Raw genomic sequence first — 21,500 nt, 5'->3', positions numbered from 1 at the left:
TATCCCTGTGGCTCTTTTCTAGCTTATCTATATGCTCATTGAGTTGGAATGACCCGAACTATGCACCCTATTCCATAAAAGTGAGCACAGTGGCTTTCAAGTGGTGTAATCATGTGTCCTCTTTTGTTTCCTATTCTGTTTTTAGTGTTTTTTAGCATTCTGCTGGGATTTATCAGTATGAGCCCGCTGACAAGTGAAATGATGATTTTAAGACTTGCCCAGGTCTCTTTCCTGAGAAAAAGATAATTACAGATTCAGAGCCTGTCACTTACTTAAAGGTAATTTTGCCCCCATACACATTATTTTGCACTTATCACTGCAAACATTTTGTCATCTGCTCACTTAATAATATGGGTACCTAAGATGTAAGTCTTAGCTGTCAGCTTTAGATGTGATTATTCTGAATAATTTTGTACTGGTGTTATTCACTGCTCTGTCAGCCTTTTTTGTGACTGTTGAGCCTCACAAGCCCCAGAGCACATCTCTGAATGGAATTCTGCTGGTTAACTTGCAACAAAATGACATGTATTTCCTCTTTCTGGCCGTGAAGGGAATGTCCTTTCTGTTCCACTGATTGTTTAGCTTCCAGGATTAGATTTAGATTTAGATAAATTTAGATTCCATCTACCCTTCTGTAACCTATATACAACTGTTTTTCCTTACCCTTTTGTAACCCATACACAACCATTTTAATATGTTAGGAAGCATCATAGGCACAAATCAGCTTTTTCTTTGGTTAGCTTCAAAAGCTTTTTCACTGTCAATGCTTGGAAATGAACCATACGATCCCTGTAAGAATCAATTAGGTTTGGCTTTTTATACACACAATCTCTTGTATTCTGTGTGTCATGCCTATATTTTTTTTTGCAGAGAGGTCATTCTGAGACATACCTTGTAGTAACAGGCAATATCAAGTGACAGTTTTTCAGCCTGTAGGCAGTGTGAGCAACATGCACAAATACAAATGTTTAAAATGGACATTTCTAATAGTTAAAAATATATATGAATTCTGTGAATTATACAATTAATGGCTTTTTAATTGCTCAGACTCTTTAGTTACAACTGATTCAGTGATTATTCTCGCTCATGTAGAGCACAGGGGAATTTAATGGCAGATATGAAGTTAATTTTTATTCTTCTGACATTTTTAGAACAGAATTGGACCCGTCCATGCCTTTAGTTTTTGCTCAGTGTTTGATAAAAAGATGAATGTTTTTATGATGGAGTATGAGCTTGTTGATTTTCCTTGTAAGCAGCAGCTGCAAAATCTGATGCAGTTTAGTGTGTGGCAAAGCTGAATGTCACATACTAATTCATTTGAGTAGAAGCCAAGCTAATATTCCTTACTGGGGTAAAATGCCCACTAAAATACTTTTATAGAATTAGTATGGCAGATTCATCCTGAAAATTTGGGAACTCCCATTTTGGGTGCATTGAAAGTGTGTTGTTCAATGAACAAGCTGTTTATGCAGACATGTGGTGTAATACTGGAAATTCCTTTAATCTTTTAGGTAATCCAGACATTACCATATGGACAAACTGTACAGATTGCTTTGAGGAGGTCTCACTGGATAAATGAATACCCTGCTTCAGTTAATTTGCTGAGCTTTTATTTTAGTGTAAAAGGAAAAAAAATGCTTTCCAGCACGTAGTTTATTTGCAGTGACATATAAAATGAAACTGATGACAATCGACATAGGTTTAAGGCAGCTTGTTTGACAAGCAGCTCATGATGGTTTGAACAGTTATCTGGAGGGCTTACTTTTAGTACTTTGTTGCTTGTAGCCAATGCACAGCCTTTCCAATGTGGAACCACCTTTGCATGTACACATCAGAGAATGCAGTTTCCTCTATAGTTTTGCTTTCAGTGATGCACTTGAATTAATCTTGCTCAGTGCTGTAATGGGTTATTTAGTTTTGTTATCAACTTCTGCTTTCTCAATCTTCTGTCCTGTGAGGAACTGCCATATTCCTCCTCTGTAGTTCTCATTCCCCAAGGCATATATAAAGGCATCCACCGTAGGCACAGTCTTGGCAATAACAGCAGGAATCTGTAGTGAGACGCAATATTTGTTAATAGGAAAATGCCCTAAGGAGCCAATGAGCTGTTTTCAGCCTAGGCTCAGTTTCCCTTTACCAAACAAATGCCTGTCTCCAATGCCAGTAGTTTGCTACTCCCAGAGAGATGACAGGTAAAAGCAGTTTGGTCAGTTGGAGGCCATTACTCAGGAAATAGTAGTCTCCAGGAGAAAGAATTTAGATCAGCATTCCCTGAAACTGGTGTATTTCAGTTGAGAGTGAATACAAACACTTATGAGGAGTGAAGGGTGGGCTGCAGACACCTTTTGGTGGGTAAGTGAGCTGATACTTCTAACACATTTTATGTGGGGTACTAAATTCCTAAGTACAGGCATGCATTTGGTGACCTGAAACTGAGCTGATTCTTGGGGACTGAATGAAAGTTGAAAGGTTTGATGTGAGTCCCAGACTCAGTTTTGGAGCCAGGACTCGTAGGAAAAAGGGAAAAAAAGGAGGTGGCATAATGTTAACAGAGATCAATTGTAGCTTCCCTGAGGACAGAGAAGTATTAGAAAAATGAATGAGAGACTCTCTTCAAAATTAAAAACATGGAGCTGGTGCTTGACTCTGGGAAGGACAGAAAAAGCACCTATGAACCAGGAAGCAGCACAGGCTACAGACTCTTGAGAGCTAAAGAAAAAAACCCTGGCTTCCGAAATTGTTGCTTGATCTAAGCATTACTATAATGCCTGTTATATCACTGTGCTTAGCTGTTTTGACTTAAAGAAGTAGATGAACATGATGTTTAAGGAAACAATCTACTTCTTATATATATGTTATAACAGCTAAACCAATTTGTGAGTAAATTGGCATTGTTCCATAGGAATGGAGAGAGGAGAGCAAGCAGAATGTCACTGCTTGAATTCCCTTAGGTGGCACAGACATACCATGCGGTATTTTGGTGAAATGAACATCACATTTTCAACTGCTGCGTAGAAGCATAAAAGGCAATAAGGGCCCCAGCAAATGACCAGCGTCTTCAGTGGTAAACCAGTATTAAACTGAAAAACAAGAGCAATACATTTCTTTGCGTTTCACAATTGCAAACTGCAACAAGCAGATAGAACAGATCCTAAGAGACCATGGTTTGTGCTCAGCAGCAGGAGAGGATCAGCCAGCAGGATATGGATATCATTGCTGCTTTGCTGTCGAAGTCAGGGGGAGTGCAGCTCCCTCTGCATCATGGGCTGCCTGCGAGCCCCAAAGCCCTGCTCCCGAGGGGTGGGTGTGGGATAGAGCTGCTCCCGGGCAGAAGTGAAAAGCACCTTGTGGTAGATCAGTTAGATGAATGAGTGTGCTAGACAGAGAAGCCGTGGCTGGTAATTGCTGCTGAGGAGGAAGGGCAGTGTGGAAGTTTGAAAACAGGTAAAAAAAGAACGGCATTTTGCTGACTTCTTAGAGGGTCTTGCAGGCAAATAAACTGTGTGAAACCTACTACGGCAGTGCAACAGATCCATGTAGTGGCATTTGTGTTGTGGTAGTATGATTCTTCTGTCCTTTATGCTAGGGCCTTATCCATGGTGTTCACAGCCAGCTCTTCCCATGTATCTTATGTTAATGATAGGGAAGTGATAATTTAATCCTTAAATTTTCTGCATTGTAACTTGTCTGCACAGCTAGAGAATATTGTGGGAGAGAAATGGCACACTATTGCATAAACACACTGGAAGAAAAGGCAGTAGACTTATAATAATAAACGCTGAGAAGTATTCAAGTATTTCTCATAGAGGGTACGTGTATTAATTCCAGGCAGCTACAAACCAGTCTGTCTGTCTCTTTGCTGGTATAACATCCCCTTTGAGAAGTGACCATCTTTACTGAGTGCAGGGGTCAGGCTGTGCCTGCCAGCTCTGCATAGTGCCTCAGACTGTAGAGCCTGCACCTAAGGGAACAACTCATATAATCACATCACAATCCCATAAACCCGCCACACCATAGAAATTCCTTTGTTTCCAGCTCATAAAGATTTCTGAATTTCCTCAGCCAAGTGAAAACACAGCATGTATAGGAAGGTCCTTCTTCCCTCAGGAGGGGTCTGCATGATTCCTTGCAGTGCTGATGTTCTGGCTGACTTCCTCTGTGACAAGCTAATGTCCTGTAGCAAAGCAGGAAATAATGATCCTTCCTGAGCAGTTTCTCTAGGTAAATATAAATATGCTATTAGTGAATATTCTCTGTGCTGCCTGTTTGTTTTGTGACAAGAGCTGGACCTTTGGTGGTGGAGGGGAATCCTCAGGGTCACTAGCCTGACCCCAGCTTTGATGGGGAAGTCTTTAAAGAGCTGGGCTGGACAGATGCGGCTGGCTGGTCAGATCTTGAGATCTCTAAGGATGGAGTTTCCACGAAATTCTCGGGTGTCCCCATCTGTGTTGTGCTACTCTCCTACTCAAGTAACAGCACTGGGGGGTTAGCACAGAGGACGCCAAGCCAAAGCGTCTGTGAAGAAAGTTGTTTTTCGAGGACTTTGTCTCTAGTGGACGCAGCCCTATTTTGGCAAGGTAGGTTCAGGGCTGAGGAAGCTTTCTTACCTTATAGTGCCCAGTTTTCTTGAACTTCTGGAGTATGGACTGATAGGCTGTCAGCATGATGAAGCCTGGGATCACAAAATTGAAAATGGACAAAGCGAAAAGGAATGTGATGTAGTTTCTGGAAAGGGTGAGGAGGAAAAAAAAGAGGTTGTTAATTCCTCTCTAGGCATCTCTGTAAACTTGCTGTAAATATTTGTTTGTTTTTTCTATTTTTAATTGCCCAAACCACTTTTGTCAACATACTTTAGGTGCAGCATTTGCTGGAGGCTGGTTAAGTTGTGCCATGCTGTTATGTGCGGGACTGCCTGCATTGTAGAAAATCACAATGGATGTTTGGTTTCTAAACCCAAGCATCCCTACTCAGACATCTGTGCTGGACTGCATAAAACCAGAACCATTCCAAAACAGTTTTAATTCTTAAACTCAGAACATATGCAGCTTACAGATGAACAAGGGTGTAGCAGAAACCTGAGCACAGCAAAAGCTGACTTTAGATGTTCCCGCATGCCACCATGTGTGTCAAGGCAGCCTCCGATTATGCCTGCCTTGCCCTAGCAAGGAGGGAGATTGCCCCAGCAGCAGTGTTAAGGGACAGCTGTGGGATTTGGTGTGCTGCCAAGGCCACCCCAGGGGATGGCAGCCACATCCCTCCTTCCCATAGCAACTGTCCCTGGCCCTCACCTGTCCCCTTTGCTGTAGTCCAGGGTGCAGCAGGTTCGGAGGGGTTCGTAGTCGTATTCCCCCCACCCCAGCAGGGGCATCATGGACCAAAAGGCAGCAAACAGCCATGCAAACACCACCATGGAGATGGCCGTGCTCCACTGCAGCTTGCTCCCTGTGGGAAGAGAAAAGGGGGTCTCCGTGCCTGGAATTAAACCACTGGCAAAAAATGTCCAGCTCTGTGGGGCCAGAGCCAAGTGCCAACTGCCAACAAACAGTTGTCTGTGTTTTGTAGCCTGAAGCTGACCTGAGTATGAAGAAATCAACCCAGAATATGAAGGGAGATTTTAGACTTTAAGAAACAGCAAATTGTACTTCCCCTTTGATGGCTTTACTTAGACAAATGCTGTATTGCTGCTCAGCTTTGTACCGTATCGCTGTTACAAATGTTATATTCTTGTATTCTGGGGGCGTGTTTTAAAGGTTCAGATGAGGTGGAGACCAGAATGACCAGGGCGATACAATAAATACTCTTTGAAGAACTAAAGTACTGCTGCACCGTGTGGGTCAGATCAGAAATTTGATTCTGCACACGCTCTCCAGCCTCTGCCTACTTCCTTTCTCCCCTGCCAGGAGTGCAGGGCATGCGTGGATATTAAATGTACCCTGTTCTAAAATTGCTGCTCATCAATATATATATGAATATATATACACAACCTGATAAAAGATCTTGTTCTAAAAATACTGTTGGTCAAATTATTTTGCCCTTAACATCATTACTTAGCCTGGAACAGGAAATGTGAAGCTCAATATTAGTAATTTTATAATAAAGTAATTATATAATAATAAAAAAAATCACTTGTGCCTATCTCATCTAGTTCCATAAAATCCCATGGGAATAGGTCAATGAATGAAATGAAAGACTGGAAACTTCAGAAGACACAAGAAGTATTTCTTCATGGAGAAAGCAGGCAGGCTTCCCTGCTGCTGCAGGATATTGTATTAGCCTCACTGCTTGCGTCCAAAAAGGCTTAGATAATTTTGTTATTGAGGCTCACATCTGTAATCATGCCCATGCTGAACAGCCCATGACGCCAGCTGCACCAGCAAGGAGCATGGCGACTTTTCCCATTACTACTTTCTAATCAAATCTGTCATTAGGGAGAAGTAATGACGTAATTTTCACTGAGGTTGGGAAGCCATCTTTTTGTCTGCTCTTAACAGCAGCATTATGACAGCAGGCCAGGAAGATTTAGGCCAATTCTAACCGTTCTCAGAAAGGCGAAGGGTTGGAGGTGGGATGTGTGAGAGGCCCTGTCATGGGATTGGATGTGGCTGACTTGTGAATGGACAGCATCCCATAAGGCAGCAATTCCAGGAAGGACTGCAAACTCTGCAGTAGCTGTTTTGTGTTTTACTGTCCTTGTGTGTTTTAAAGAAGGATGATAAGGTACATGTGTTACATTACAGGAGTGCTGATTCTACCTCTGCCGCTTTTCTTCTTACAGAGGTTCTTCAGGGAGAAAAATTGGTTTGAATTGCACTAAAAAATCAACCTGGAAAAATGGTTTGGTACAGGCATTCAAAAATTAGTTAGGAAAAAAAACAGGTGTACACATTGCAGTTTAAATACCAAGGGAACAGTAAAATAAATCCTTTTTACTATATATTTTACTATGGCAGTTACCAATAAATATTCTGATTTTTTTCATAATTTAAAACATTATTTTTAATAATTGCTAGTGAAGAATGATTAGTAAGGACTAATGTCTGTCTTTTGTATGATTCCTGCATAAAAGATACAATGTGGCTACAAGGGCTCAAATGCTATTTTCTAGTACTGACGTAAGAGGACTCTAGAATGACAGAGATGAAAGAAAAAGGGTAGCTTTTGATTCAGAGAACTAGAAATACGAGTAAAACTTTTTAGTAACTTGTAATGATCCTTAATCTCTCAGTTCAAAGAAGCAGTGCAGCCTAAGTTGTACCTTTCAGACCTGCATCATATTTTGGTGTATGCTCAAATGAGCACGTTAGAATTGTCACTCATGCAAGGTTTCCATTTCCATTTGTTCATTTGTCCATTTGTGTTCTGCATAGTGGTTCTTGTAGCTTTGCTTTACACAAGCGTAGCTTGAAATTCAGTCAGGACTTATTACATAATCTGTCAGGTCTGTTTTGTGTTTTACACAGTCTAGTTACATTTTAAAGGCATTACCATAAGCAGCTGCACTGAAACCTGGATCTGAATTGTGTTTCTTTTAAACCAAGTTCATGCCAAAAGTAGCTTTATTGCTTTGGAAATACAATTTTGTAAGTGGTAAGCCCCCCTGATAGTCTGAGAAAGACAAACTAAATCTTGTTGCTTGCTTTTGCGTGGTGTCTTTCGGATTATTTTCCTCAGAAATTCCTTAAAATAGGGAATACCAATTGTTTTTCTTGGTATCTTGTGGCAGAGACTTTGCTCTCTTCAAGGACTACTCCAATATTATAGTCTTGAAACATGATGAGCTCTGACTGAGGCACTCCAGTGCCAGTAGGTCACAGCCACATGTCGGCACCTCACGTATATTTCCATGTAAGGGAAAGATCCTTGCATTGACAAAATTTGCCCTCAACTGCTGGGACTGTGTTGGTAGCATGCTGAAGGCAGCCTGCAGGTGACAGAGAGCAGCTGATCCAGCTGCCTGCATGCGTGCATGGAGTGGCTGGTGGGAATCTCACCTTTCCTCCTCTCACCTTGCAGGAGAAGCTCTTGCTCCATGGGGTTCCCACCACCTTTAGGGTCTTTCACGGTGCCCAGGCTCTTGCTGCCACATCTTTCCCCTGGCCCCTTGTGCTACCAGCTGGGCTGTATGCAGGCAGCAAGTTGTGAGGCCTGCTGCTGAAATTGCTTTCAAATATTTTCTATCAAGAGTGGCTTTAATGAAGATTTCTATGTATAGTTTCTTAACAGGAAAAGTGCAGCCCATGGGACACTCCAGGGGAAAGCTCTCTATGCTTTTGGCTGGCAGTGCCCTGCTTCAGTTCCCTTTCTGTTGTAGCTGGGGAGGTCCACATGCCTGGCAGGGCTGTGACAGCGCAGAGAGATGACACTTCCCAATTTCCATCTGCTTTCTTTTTTCCCCTTGGTTTTCCTAATTTTTTGCTTTAACTTTTGTGCCTCCTCTATGACAAACTGTAAGAAAAGGTTAATTTTAGTTACTTTCCCATGGGTATTAGGTAACACCATTTTCTTATTAGATGTAGACCACCGTGCAGTAATGAAGTCTGGCACCAGACATGTCTTGATAGCCTATATTTGGGAAGCTCATGTCTTGAGACCCTGCATTTGGGAAGCTTATCTCTAGGGCAAAGTTCATATGTTCTGCCTCCTCATGCTGAAGGAGTCCAATTTTGGACATTAAAAAAGGAGAGAATCAGAACTAACAAAACTATTTTTTTCTTCTGGATTTGGCCTTTTGCAAAGTGAGATTTATGGTGAAATAGTCCTGGTGAAATCAGCTGTCCACTGATCCTCCAGAAAACATTTAATGTCATATCAGAGGTAGCTAAATGTGTATGAATGTAAAATTAAACAAACCTGACATTATTTTAGTTTTATCCAAAAAAAAAAAAATACTTTCAGAATAAGAACAGTAAGACTTGTGCTCCATTCAGTTGGCAAAAATGCCCTCCTCGGAGAGGGCCGACAACAGGGAGCAAGTCGAGAGCAGTTCAGTTGTTTTTGTGCAGTGCAGGCCATTGCTTTACCTTAAACGCCTTTTTTTTGACCTGATAAAATTTAATGCAATAGCCATGTAGATCCTAATTCAGTTAAATGTGTATGTATGGGCCTCAGCTTATGCTTAAGGGTAGAATTCCTAATTAGGGCCCAGAGATGGCAGTTTGCTCCTATTAAGTCTAATCACTCTTGTATTTTGGCTTTCTCTCCTTGTAAAGCAAGAGGGAAGCTTCTCTTTTCCATATAGTGAATTATTAATACAGGGGATTTGAAACAGCTTCTGTAATTGCTGTGGAACAGAAAGAGCTCACTCTTACAAACAACCCCTCTGCCATTTAATGATTTTAAAACTGTGATGTCAAAATCTAAAATTTTAGGAAGTGCTAAAATGGAGCATGGAACCTTAATTCTTTTGATTATGTTGAACAGTTTTTAGTGACATAATCATAAACTATTTCTCCATCTCTAGCTGGTGGAGATATTTATAAATGTAGATTTTAATTATTTTTTTTTTTTGGTAGATTTGTAAATGGGTTAACATTTTGTCAGTTTTCATAGGAAGAGAAAAAAAAAAATCTTTGACACAGTGGCTACCTTTCAGCTATAGATCTCAGGCTGGTGTTCAAAAGGAAACTCTCAAACAGAAAGATTAAAGGGCTTTCTAGGATAAAGGGAGAAGTCCTTTTTCCTCATTCTTGGAAATGGTTAAATTATAATGGCTGGTGTATTTCAGAACAGTATGGCTTGTACCTGACTTTCAGGTATGCATCACTTAAAATTGGCAAAGTTTGTCAAAGACGAAAATATCTGAGTATCTTACAAGGGAAAATATGTATCAGTCATAAGTAAAACAGGTATTGGTGCCTACTTCATCTGCAGCGTGAGAAGCACTAGTCACTGGTGTTCACAATCATTCAATTTTTTGTAGGAATAAGAAAGCTGCACTACATAATAGCTTCTTTTGTGCATAACATTAGAAAGAGCTCTTTAAAAAACCTAATAAAGGTATTTTTTTACTCCATTGATTTTTTTTGCTGTGGTTCCCCATGATCACAGAGCTGTCTTGGCAATTATCTCCTGCTTCAGTGGAAATGCAAGAGCTGTATAAACATTGGCATTTTGTCAGGGAAAACTGATGCAGGTAGAACACTAGATGAGGGAATTGTGGCAGGGTGGCTGCAGTCTGTGTGACAGGAGGTAAGCACTTGATCCTAATTTGACAGATCTGACAGCTGCAATTGGAGCAAATGGCAGTTTGCTAATCTTTGAATACTGATATAACAACCTAGATTTCGTTGAATGTTAAGGATTAGATAAAAGTCACCACAATTCTACTTGAAATTAAATGCTGCTGTGAAATCCCTGCTGATTTTGTTCGTATTTTCTTTTGTAATAGTGAGAAAAGTACTGACATAAATCACTTCAGATTTTCCATTTTCCCTAATTCTTAAATGCAAGTGTAAAATCTGATAGAGGTTTTGTTTTTTTTTTGTCTTTTCTTTTAAAACTGTATCTGTATGCTGTGGTTAGGAAAGGAAAAAAACCCGACCAGGATCCTTCCCCTCTCCACAAGCTGCTGATGGCAGAATGCTACCTTCTCGCTAAAATGAGCTACGAGTTAGGTTGAAATGCCTTCAGCAAAGATGTCTCCGTGGTAGGTGTCTGCCTGCTTTCAGGTCACTGACCCCCCGGGCTGTCCACCAGCCTGCCTGATTGCTGCTCCAGTGAGACCTCCCATGCTGATGCTTCCTTCCTCCCTCACTACATTAAGAATGTAATCCAGGATGTTTTCCTCATTTCAGTGGCCAGGGAGGGACAACTGACAATGTTATCTATATACAATGTCAGAATGAAATAAAATATCGTGATATAAAATGTCATCTTCTTTCTTGAATGCTTGGCTGTTGGTAGACAGCTTCCTCAGAGTTTGCCCTTTCCTACTTTGCTGTCAGGCACTAACATAAAACCGATTCTGTTTTTTCCCTTCCACCCCTAATGATTAGATTTTGAAATGCAATTATCTATTTCCCCATCTTTCTAGTGGTTGACATTCAAACCCTTCAGACTCCCCTGCCTTTTCCCCTCTTGTAGAGACTTTCGGACTACAAATTTATGCAGTTTTTTCCCTCCTTGCTGTGAAAGTAACCCCATAGGTCCCAAAGCCATATTTACGGGATGAAAAGAGTTTCCCTGCAGGATTGCCTGGGAGGAATAAAGAAAGGGGGAGGAGAGTAAAACGTCTTGAAACTCTAGTATGTCTGTCATGTGTGGTGGTCATATCATTTTCTTCCATATGCCAATCAATACCAACCTCTTCTCTTACGCATGACAAGTCTAGTTATCAATACACTTTAAAGCCTAGCACTACATCACCAAGGGTTGTACTGACTTTCAAATCAAAGTAATTAAAAAAATTGGTTAGTTTTCAGGATGTTGGTGAACATTTTTCTGTTATTAGACTCCAGAATGGCTGAGAAGTCCCATTTTTTCCTCACCATCTTAGTAATCTCACACTCTCATCAGCACTGTCTTCCTCAGAAATATGGATAGTGCATAATCAAGTGTCAAGCAGAGGAATGTCACAAGAAAGGGTTTATTGGGAAACTGTTAGGGCATGACAAAAACATTGATGTAATTTAGTCTGGAAAGAGTACCAGTTCCCAGGGAATGGAGATAAATAGTTGGTAGCTTTGTTTTTTAGGCAGAGACATTTTGTGCCTTCTGTACAGGCATGAAAACTCACACCAGTGTCAGCAGGAGTTTAATGTATGGATTGAGAACACACATAGCCTGGAGCCTTGGGATATCAGATCTATGAAATATGATTTAATCTTGCTCTCAATCAACATGTGAAGGATGAAACCAGAAGTGGCTGGTTTTACTGGAATAGCCACAGAGCATGAGCTTTTAAAACCTTCTGGGTCTTGAGGGCTTTTTTGGTTTTTATTTTGTTTTGTTGTTCAAAGTATTCACTAACAGGAGCAATGTTTGGCCATCAGTAAGTAACAATTTGAGCAAAGTAAAGAAGCTTGTGCCCTTAGGGTCTCTCTGCCTGTGCTCTTAATGGAGTATGCTCTTGACTGGAGGAGGGCATGACATAAAAGCATTAAAGCCAATGTTGCAGAGAGTAAAATGTCTTTCCAAGGACACGCTTATTTTCAGGCTCTCTCTTGTAAAATACAGATGCTCCTATTCTAGCTCCAAACACATTTAGGGTCCAGAGGGTGTTAGTATGGATTTAGCTTACTGCCTGCATTATCTGGGGCCTTTGGACAAGAAAAAAAACCAAACCCACAACATTTTGTTGCCTGAGGAAAAGAGAAAAATTCTTGACAAAAGCTGCAGAACAAAAAGTTGGCAACCCTTCCACCCTCAACAGGATCTTCACTGAACATGTTTCTTGTCTGCTCTGGTTGTGTTTCACCACTTGCTGCTTTAATCGCATGAAAGATGTACCTAAAAGGCTGTGAGGATGCCAGTGGTGGAGGGGACTGAAGCGCTGCAGCTCAGCAGTTTCTTCCCCAGCCAGCTTTTACACTTTCCTTTAGTAAATATTTTGTGAAGTGGTCTGAGCAGCTTGTGCTTTAGCTCAATAAAAGGAGGGCTGCGTTTGTCTATCAACATTGCCAAAAGGACACAAGTGTTTAGGGAATGGTGTGGTCACATTAGGTGCTCTGGACTCCTCATTCCTCTGGAAAAAGCCTGGCTTTAGCAGGAGATATGAAAGCTGCAGATGGGAGAACCTCACCAATTTTTCCCAGGTGCCAGAGCTCCCACATGACTGCCAAAGTTACTTTATAATGTGAATTAGGGCATTTCTAGCATTACAGAGTGCTAGGATGTCCTTTCAGAATAAGCTTGTATTTCACATCATGTATTTTCCCATTTTCCTAATGAGGGCTGTGAGATTGTACACTTTGTGTTGGTCTCTCAGTCCTTTCCTGATCACTTTTGAAAACATTGGCTACTTAGAATTATACTGGAGAGGGAAGTGGGAACTGACAGGTACCAAGCTGCTGCATTTACTGTGAAAGTTAGTGTTTGGGAAGAGGTGATGCCACAGGAAAGCACCCATAGCTGCTGTTATAGCTGGAACCAGGACAAGCAGTCAGCGCAAATCTATCTTATTAGACAAAGGTGAATATCATCCCTGTGCACCATGTTTGCAAGAAAGCAGGTTTTGCAAGTTCCAGTGCTTACAAGGATGCTGTTTTGTTTTACAGCAGATGATAATGCTCCTTGCTGTGCTTCCTGACTTCTGTGCTAAGAGAATACAGTTGTTCCCCTCTTCACCCCATCCACAGTGGTGGCTGGAGCACATCTGGACTTTCAGCAGGCTGTACAGGCACCAAAACCTGTTGAATTTCTAATTCAGCAGGAATTTCCACTCATGTTATGTGAATGCAGTACTGCCAAAGTCTGGGAGGAATTTCTGTGATAAAACAGAGCATCTCTATCTCTATAAATCCACATATCTGCCAATCTTTTCAAACTCTCACCTAAATAAAAAATATGCTTTCATAAGTCCATAGAAAATGTCAAATTTATTTTCCTGGGTTGATCTCCCTGTCTAAAATTGGATTTTCATTAAACCCAGCAAAGGTGTCAGAGCTAGTTAAAAACTATATTGCACGAAAAAAAAAAAAACAACAAAGAATGGCCTTCACTAAGACAAGAAAAATAACATTTCCTCCTCTTATTAGTATTTAAAAATAGCTCTGCCACTTTTATTGAAACTTGCAGATAATTTTTACCTTGCTTGGGAACAAATATATGAAGTTCCAGTCTTCATAAGGGAATCTAGAATACAGCACAGACCTCACCAATGGCTCTTGTACCCCAAAGTGCTTGTTTGTCACACAATGGAGCTGCTGAGCTCTGTCTGCAAGATTGTAGCTCTGCAGAAGTGCTTTGCCGTGGGCTATGTTCCAGCTGCTGTCTCTGGAGAGGCAGCTCTCTAGCTGCACCAAATTTATCTGTAATTAGGAAGCCCTGCATGGGCATGAAGATCTGTTTGGTACACAGCGGGGTGTTGGATGGAAGCCGAAGGTGCATACATTTTTTTCAATATGATGAGTTGTATTTTGGTTTGGATTTTGTTTTGAAGATTACCTACAGGGAAAGTGAAATCATGGCAAAAGGGTCACAATTTGGATGTGATGTGGAAGAGGAAATATGTCCTGAAGGTGGTTGGTTAGTCCCCACTCTGTGGGAAGAGGTCCTTTGGACAGATTGTATTTGCTCTATCTCTGGTGTACAAGATAAATAAACTTACATATAAGATACACAGATAATAAATATGTGCTTGCTTTGATTCTCTGAAATCTAAGCAAGCTGCCTTATAGCAAGTAAGGTTACTAGGTAAATTGTATCCCTTACTTGTACAGTAGTGATGATACCGGTCCCAGGCAACTGCAGCGCTGGAGCTAATGCTGGCTAGTGCTGTCAAGAAACCCTGGAATCCATGGATCTGACAGCCTTCAGAGCCATAGGGCCAGTATCTGCCAACAAACAAGAAGTATGTTAAGAAAACGATAGAAAAAGGTGAAGATATCTTTGGAAGCGTATTAATTGCAAGGGTAAAATGATGATAGCCTTTGTCATGTTTTCTGAGAAACATTGAGAAAAATGTTCCTGTGGTTGCCTTTAGGTATTTGCCATCCTTTCTCTTGCTGTGACGCCTGATACAGTACAACAGCTATTTTAACTCTTAATATGTAAAAGAAAATAAACCCTTAATTTATGGATTGGAAAGTTGTTTTTTTTTGATTTGAAACCTTCATTTCATCCAATTATCCATATCTTCAAAATTTGCACCCACTGGAAGAAGCCAATTTGTCAACATGTGAATATAGCAAGTGAGTAATAACCTTTTGGAAAGCCAGTGTTCACCACGCAACACAGTACAAAAGCTCACAATGAATAAAAATATTCCTAATAGCAAGTCTGTGGCCTCCAAATGTCTTTGTAGACATAAAATGAGAATAACCATGTGGTAATCTCATGTCACATCCGCTGACATGTACTGGTCATCCTAACACCCTGGTCAGCCATGGCAAGAAGCCATGGCTTTTCTTCTTTCTCTGCTCATCTAACCTGACTGTTATGCTCATAAAGCTGACTGTGAGGTAGAAGTACACAGCAAACTACTTTGTCATGTGTTTACAGAACAGCAGTATAATTCATTGGGAGACTACTTCTGAAAGTCCCGTTGAACAGGAGACTGCTGAATGCCTGGGAAGCTGGGAAACTTCTGCACCCGTTTAAGAGAAAAGGTCCTGCAGTTGTTAAAACCAAGTTTATTTTGATATATCGACCTTAGCTTCTCAGCTACAGCTCAGTAAAGTCATTTTATTGACTCCAGTGAGACATAAGTGTCTGAACAAGAGTGACCTATACAGGAAGCAAAATAATGTTGAATAAGGCCTCATTGGAGCTTATTATTGAATTCCTAATTTGCAAAAATGTTTTTATATTCATTAAGGGAGGATAAAATGGTCACATTAAGTCTTGAAATATATTTCTGTTCTCTGTTAGAAGTATTTCCAGGGTTTAAAAATATGGTAGTAAGGCAGAATTATTCATCAGCTATTTTATAGGGTTTTTGGTTTTTTTTTGAGTATGGCTTGCATGTGATTTGTTTGTTGTAATTATTCACTGAAATGCTTGATATTGTTTCTGTCCTTTGATTAAATGATTGACATGTGTGAAAATGTGGAAAATCCAATGTGTCACAACTGATGTAAACTCCCTGCTAAAGGTTGGCATTTTCATTTTCTGCAAATTTCTCAAATAAGTGCTTTAATGGAAAGGTTCATCAAAAACCCAGAAAGACTTAAAAATAAATTTGGGGTTGATCTAGAGGCTTAGTCAAATTAAAATGTACTAATATTTCGATATTCAAGCAGCTTCTACTATAACCACTCACAAAGCTGCCTGATTAAATGTCTTTTATAATCAGCTTTATAATCTGCAAGTGATTATATGCAGTAAAGTCTGTGTTTTTCTTGCTTGGTAGATCTATATAGTGTTTCACTTTGTGGTTTTAAATAGAAAGAATGAAAAAGTTGGTTAGATGGTATGCAAGAGAATAATTTGTATTAATTTGACCTCTTAGGACTTAAGCTGTTAATTTTGCGTTATCTTCTTTAGGAAGAAGAAGATACCTTAGGAAGCTGGAAAAGGCAGCGATGAATGCGTTGATGCAGATCCCACAATCGGCCAGTGCAATGCTGAGAACCAGCAGATTGCTGGGTGTTCGGAGTTCTTTGATTTTTCGGAAAGAAATAATTGTCAAGCCATTCAGACAGAAGCCAAGCAGGGCTGAAACACAGAATTGTTTTGCGTGATTCAACTGGAACTGGGAAATATCTATAATGATACTGCTGTTTTCTTTAATGAGAGAACAGTAATTACCATGGAAAGTTATGTACAGGGAATGTATATAGACAGTATATATAGACAGTAGTCACAGTCTTCACGCAAGTTACAGAGACTGTCATAGATGACAGCTGAAGTCAGTGCTTCGTACTGCACTGGGGGTATATCTAGTCATGCAGAGCAGAAGTGCTTTAATCTTATTTGTATTCTGCCTTTTGTTTTAATAGAGAAACCTGGCTGTTGGGCTCCATCCAGGGACACATGGGTCAGAGTGAGGGATATGCAGAAGGGCAGACAGCCAGCACATGCTGCTGGTGCACACATCCCCAAGCCTGTCTTTGGTAAAGAAATGGGCTGTATTTAATATTGTTTGTACCATTCTTTTGTGTTTAAACCCCTCAGCTGTGTTTCAGTCAGCCTGTTTACCTTTGGGCTTCTGTCTAAGGTTAGCCTAGACAGTGCTTGTATCACATCAGCTCAATCTTATTACTGCCCTTCGTCAATAGACTATACATGGAAAGGAATAATCTAATTATAAAAAGCAGTCACTGGTAGATTTAAAAAATAAGTTAATGTTAGTCCTCAGAGAGGAGCATCCGAGCAGCTCTGGCTATTCACCCAGCAGAGAGCTGTGCCACTCTGAAACCTGTTCTTCACTGGTTTAAACTCAGGCTTTGTCCTTTAATGTCCTTTTCAAGATGAATTACCCGAATTGTTTTAGCTCTGATGAGGCTCTGACTCAACATCCCAGATCTCAGTTAGATAAGAGGCAGTATGTCTTTTTGTGTTCTCCTTGGAAAGAGAAATGATGTAGCACAGAGAAAACCCATATCCCCTAATTCTGCAGTGTAGTTACTTATGCTCATTGTCTTAATTCTGCAGCTACATAAGATGGATGATTTTGTCAGTCAGAAATCCTGCTCCTACCTTAATTGCATTAATGGCTGATGGCATAACCATAGTAACAGCTGATGTGCGCCTTTCATTACATAACATACAACAAAATATTTCCAGGAGAAATACTTGAAGCCATTTGAGATCTGCTGTTATTATTTCTTCCCTACCAGCTTACCCCCCATCCACAGGGTAAAACTGCTGCCAACTCTCCCAAATGCAGTGAAGCCTTTAGGAGAGGTATGTTGTGACCTTATTTAGAGTAGTAGAAAAAGAGTTACTAACAGATCAGCTTTCTTCTATCTTTCCCCAGTTTTTGGAAGCTCCAGGCTTCAACCCACTCTGCTTTCTTGAAGGCCAGCATGAGTGTACAAATAGAGAACTCAGTTAAAAATATATATGTTCATTTTTAGGACAACAAATGTGTCCAGCTAATAAAGTGAATGCAAGTTTCAGTTCTTCCACAGGACTTTTTTGCAAACTGCACTCAGAAGCTGCCACAGAAAGAAGGTCGTAGAATCATAGAATCATAGAATAGTTAGGGTTGGAAAGGACCTTAAGATCATCACATTCCAACCCTCTGCCATGGGCGGGGACACCTCACACTAAGCCATGTCAACCAAGGCTCTGTCCAGCCTGGCCTTGCACACCGCCAGGAATGGAGCATTAAGAACTTCCTTGGGCATCCCATACCAGTGCCTCACCACCCTTACAGTAAAGAATTTCTTTCTTATATCCAATCTAAACTTCCCCTGTTTAAGTTTTAACTCATTACCCCTTGTCCTGTCAGTACACTCCTGAATGAAGAGTCCATCCCCAGCATCCCTATAGCCCCCCTTCAGATACTGGAAGGCTGTCTTCATTGGTTTCTCTCAGAGCCTTGAGAAAGTGGATGAATCTTTAATTATTTAGTTAGATCTTCTAAGTCAGATGGAAAAGATAAAGTTTTACTGCCAATCCACTGGGCACATTCTGCCTAAAACCCTACAGAAAATACTTGTGTTTAGTAAAGCACAAATGTGCTAGATGACATCTAGTTTAGGTGAGGGTTACCAGCAGGTACTCTGCTTGGACTTCAACAGCAGAGAAGGTCCCCGGCTGGCTGCAGCCCCCTGGGCATGGGCAGGTGAGGGCTGGCAGGTCTGTGGTGCTGCAGCCAGCCGTTCCCCAGCAAGACCCCTGCTGTCAGGCTCTGCCAGCACCCGGCGGTGTACTCGTCCTCCTGCCGCTTCTCACCCCTCAGTAATGAAGTGCAAAGTCATGCCAGGCCCTGCCAGGCACTGCAGATGGCTTAATGCTCGTGGCCCAGTTTAGCCCTGAACTCTGTTTAGGATAGAAGGAAAAGGTTTTTCTTCTCTCTCTCTCTCCCACGGAAGAGTTTCTGACACAGTTCTTACAGCTTTCCTTTGCAGGCAGATATGATGCTGCCTTCCAGCTGAGCTCACCTGCAAGGAAAGGGAGAGCATTCTCCTTTCTCCCATGCTCCACATTCATGAGGTGAGCTGATGAGCATTTATCCCGTTCTGATGGTGCTTACACCTTCTCCCCCTCTACTGTTGGGCTTCACAATCCCTGCTTCCCCAGCTGAGCAGCACTATGCAAGGATGGAGTCCCAGGCCCTGACTGGGATGTAGCTCAGAAGAGATGCCACTGACTTACACCTAATAATCCCAGCTACACACCTGTCCTTCACTAGCTACCAGGTAGATACAAATTCACAGTTTTGCTGCAGTCTCTCAGTGAAGTGGCACATGCCTTAAGAAAAGCCCACATTAGCTCACCTAAACGAATACGGTCTCCTATCCCAACTTTTGCTTCATAATGCCATGAGAGCTCTTGAATGTAGCCCAAGTATATTTCTGGCTTTTACTGTTATCCAAGAGCCATTACTCGCAGCACTACCAATGCAATTTGTATGTATGCTAACAGTTAACAGGTTATTTTGGACCTATCATCTTTGATTCTGAAACAACTATCACAGCCCACAAAACAAGAAGCCCAATTTTATTGAGAGATTTTTGGTCATTCCAATGTTGTTCCCCGTAGGATAAAATTGCCTTTAAAAGTCAACAACAAAATCCTCCATGCCAAATTCTTGATAAGAAAGCTATGTAGCAGGAACTTCACTGCCACAGGGATCTTCAGTGCAAACAGCTTGCAGTTCACCCTGATTTACTCACAAGAAATACCGGTGTCATAGCAGCAGTAACCACCACTGATGAATGTACCACAGATGCTGCTGTTTGCTTCAGTTTTCTTTCCCCCTCCCACCAGGAGTAATTAGGGTAAAAACCTTATTCCTGCTGATGTCTTGCACCGAGCTTACCTTCTACCAGCAGGGCAGTGCCGATGGCAAACACCTCTAATTCAGTGAAGCCTTCAGGGAGAGAGTATGCAGTGACCATACTTGCAATAAAAATGGCAATAGATTTAACCTCTGCCCTATGTTACAGCTGTAGGGCTGCCTTTTCTCCAGATCCCCCTTCTTCCGCTAGCCCAAGGCTTCTTAAAGGAACAGCTCACGTGCAGGCACATGCTTGTTATTATATAAAAGCTTTGGGTTTTTTTACTCCCACCACTACAATCCCTGCAAGAATGTTATTAATGATGGGACTAGCATCAACCCGCACTCCCCCTTCCCCTGCAAATCGTATTTCAGACACCAGCAAAATGAAAGCATTCATTGCAATTACAACAAGTTCTTTGTAGAGACAAGATTAAGAACCCTGTCTGTTTAATTCTGCAACACTGGAAAAGAATTAAAGGTTCTGGAACAAAGAGACATGTAATATATAATTGGGGAGTGACCTGAAAAACAAAGGGGCACTCACTGAGTTGGTAATTAGAGGAAAAGTATGAACCAAGAGTTTCTGTAGCATATAGGTCTTTCTCTCACAACTTTTTTTTTGTGTATTTTTCTGGCAATGACTATTCTGTATGTTAATATATCTCCTCTTCATAACTGGGGCTTAAATTAATGTGCACATTGGCACAGCCTGATTAAAGGCAAATACAAATTACTGATTTTGGGCCCCAGGCATATAAGGATGTATGGGACTTGTCTAGTGGTGAATGCTCACAGGAATTCTCTTACTGTCCTTTTGGAGGTTTTTGAGGACTGGGGTCTTGGTGGAGTGTGGCTCTGGAGTACGTGCAACGTGCAGCTTTTTTTTTTGTCCCTTACCTGCTGGCTGACTTTGGCCATGAGCAAACCACACGAGGGGTCTAAGATGTCTATGAGCCCTTGTCAATTCCCAGCAGGGTCAAACATTTCCCTTTAATTTCTTGTACTACTGATCGATTATCTAACTCTGGGAATTTGACAGCCTGGATCCTGCAGAATGGAAGGCAGCAGCTTTCAGAGTCCAAGTGAAACAAATGGTACTTTTTTAGTTATACAACTGTTATTTATGCAATTTTCAATGCCTGTCTGTTAAAAGTGAGCAACTTAGACTATAGTTCTCATTTTTTAACCTACATTTAGAGTAGCTTACTAGACAGGGTTGTTATCTTTTTATGGTAATTTATTCCACCTTTTTGGTATACTTGTTTCCTTTTTTTCACTTCTTTTTCTGTATTAATTTTATACAGACCCAGTCACTGCCTTAACAAAAAGGTGCTACTAACACAATAGTCACTGACTGAGATGTCAGGCAGAGTGAATCTGCTCCAGATGCGGCCAGAGTGTTTTCATGGTTCTCCCAACTACACGGCAGAGGTGCATATACAGTCAGCACTCTTGGCTGAAGACAGTGGTAGATTTTTTGTGGTTTTCCTGAAATCTGTGCTTATATGCTGTGATGCCCAAGAGAACTGATTGGAACTTCAAGGTTGTTGTGAAAACTTGCTGTGGTGTTTGATCTCTGGCATTCAATTTGCAGCTGTTTGTGATGTAGGTAATTGCGTTGATAGATACGCTCTTGCATTTTGAAGTAGGATTCAGGAGGATTTGATATTTGTTAGTCTATACAGATGTTTGGTTTAAGCAGAGCAAAATTACATTCCACCACATAAATCCATTGATATGTTTGTCTTTCACTCATCTACACATCTTGGTGATAAAGAAGGTGACAGTCCTGCCACCTATCAGGGCAAATAACTGATCTAAGCCTGTGTCTTAATAGTAATTCATTGTGGGTTCTTGCAAAAAAATTAGTGCTAGATCTTCTAAATGTGCTGTAAATCTTTTCAGTGTGATAGTTTTTAAAATAGATGGCTCATTGTAATGCTTGTCA

The 21,500-nt window shown here is 41.0% G+C and overlaps 1 protein-coding gene across 2 annotated transcripts; it reads right to left on the bottom strand.

Moving 5' to 3' along the window:
- Positions 1 to 1,098: 1,098 nt before the first annotated feature.
- On the bottom strand, positions 1,099 to 19,825 carry RGR (retinal G protein coupled receptor). Of its 2 annotated transcripts, XM_057421580.1 has the most exons (7): positions 19,592 to 19,817; positions 16,158 to 16,314; positions 14,371 to 14,492; positions 5,289 to 5,442; positions 4,608 to 4,725; positions 2,967 to 3,080; positions 1,103 to 2,051 (listed from the first exon to the last, which is right to left on the bottom strand). In XM_057421580.1, exons 1-7 carry the CDS (start codon positions 19,668 to 19,670, stop codon positions 1,908 to 1,910), a joined length of 888 nt encoding a protein of 295 aa, XP_057277563.1. In that variant the 5' UTR covers positions 19,671 to 19,817; the 3' UTR covers positions 1,103 to 1,907. The 2 variants fall into 2 exon arrangements, with proteins under 2 accessions (XP_057277564.1, XP_057277563.1); XM_057421581.1 differs by lacking the exon at positions 2,967 to 3,080 and having other exon boundaries at positions 1,099 to 2,051; positions 19,592 to 19,825.
- Between the last annotated feature and the right edge of the window lie 1,675 nt (positions 19,826 to 21,500).

Source organism: Pezoporus wallicus, unplaced genomic scaffold (genome assembly GCF_028554395.1).
Source record: "Pezoporus wallicus isolate ANWC-B61680 ecotype Strahan unplaced genomic scaffold, APGP_CSIRO_Pwel_v1 contig_4816, whole genome shotgun sequence".
Taxonomy (NCBI): domain Eukaryota; kingdom Metazoa; phylum Chordata; class Aves; order Psittaciformes; family Psittacidae; genus Pezoporus; species Pezoporus wallicus.
This window is presented reverse-complemented; position numbering and strand designations above follow the sequence as displayed.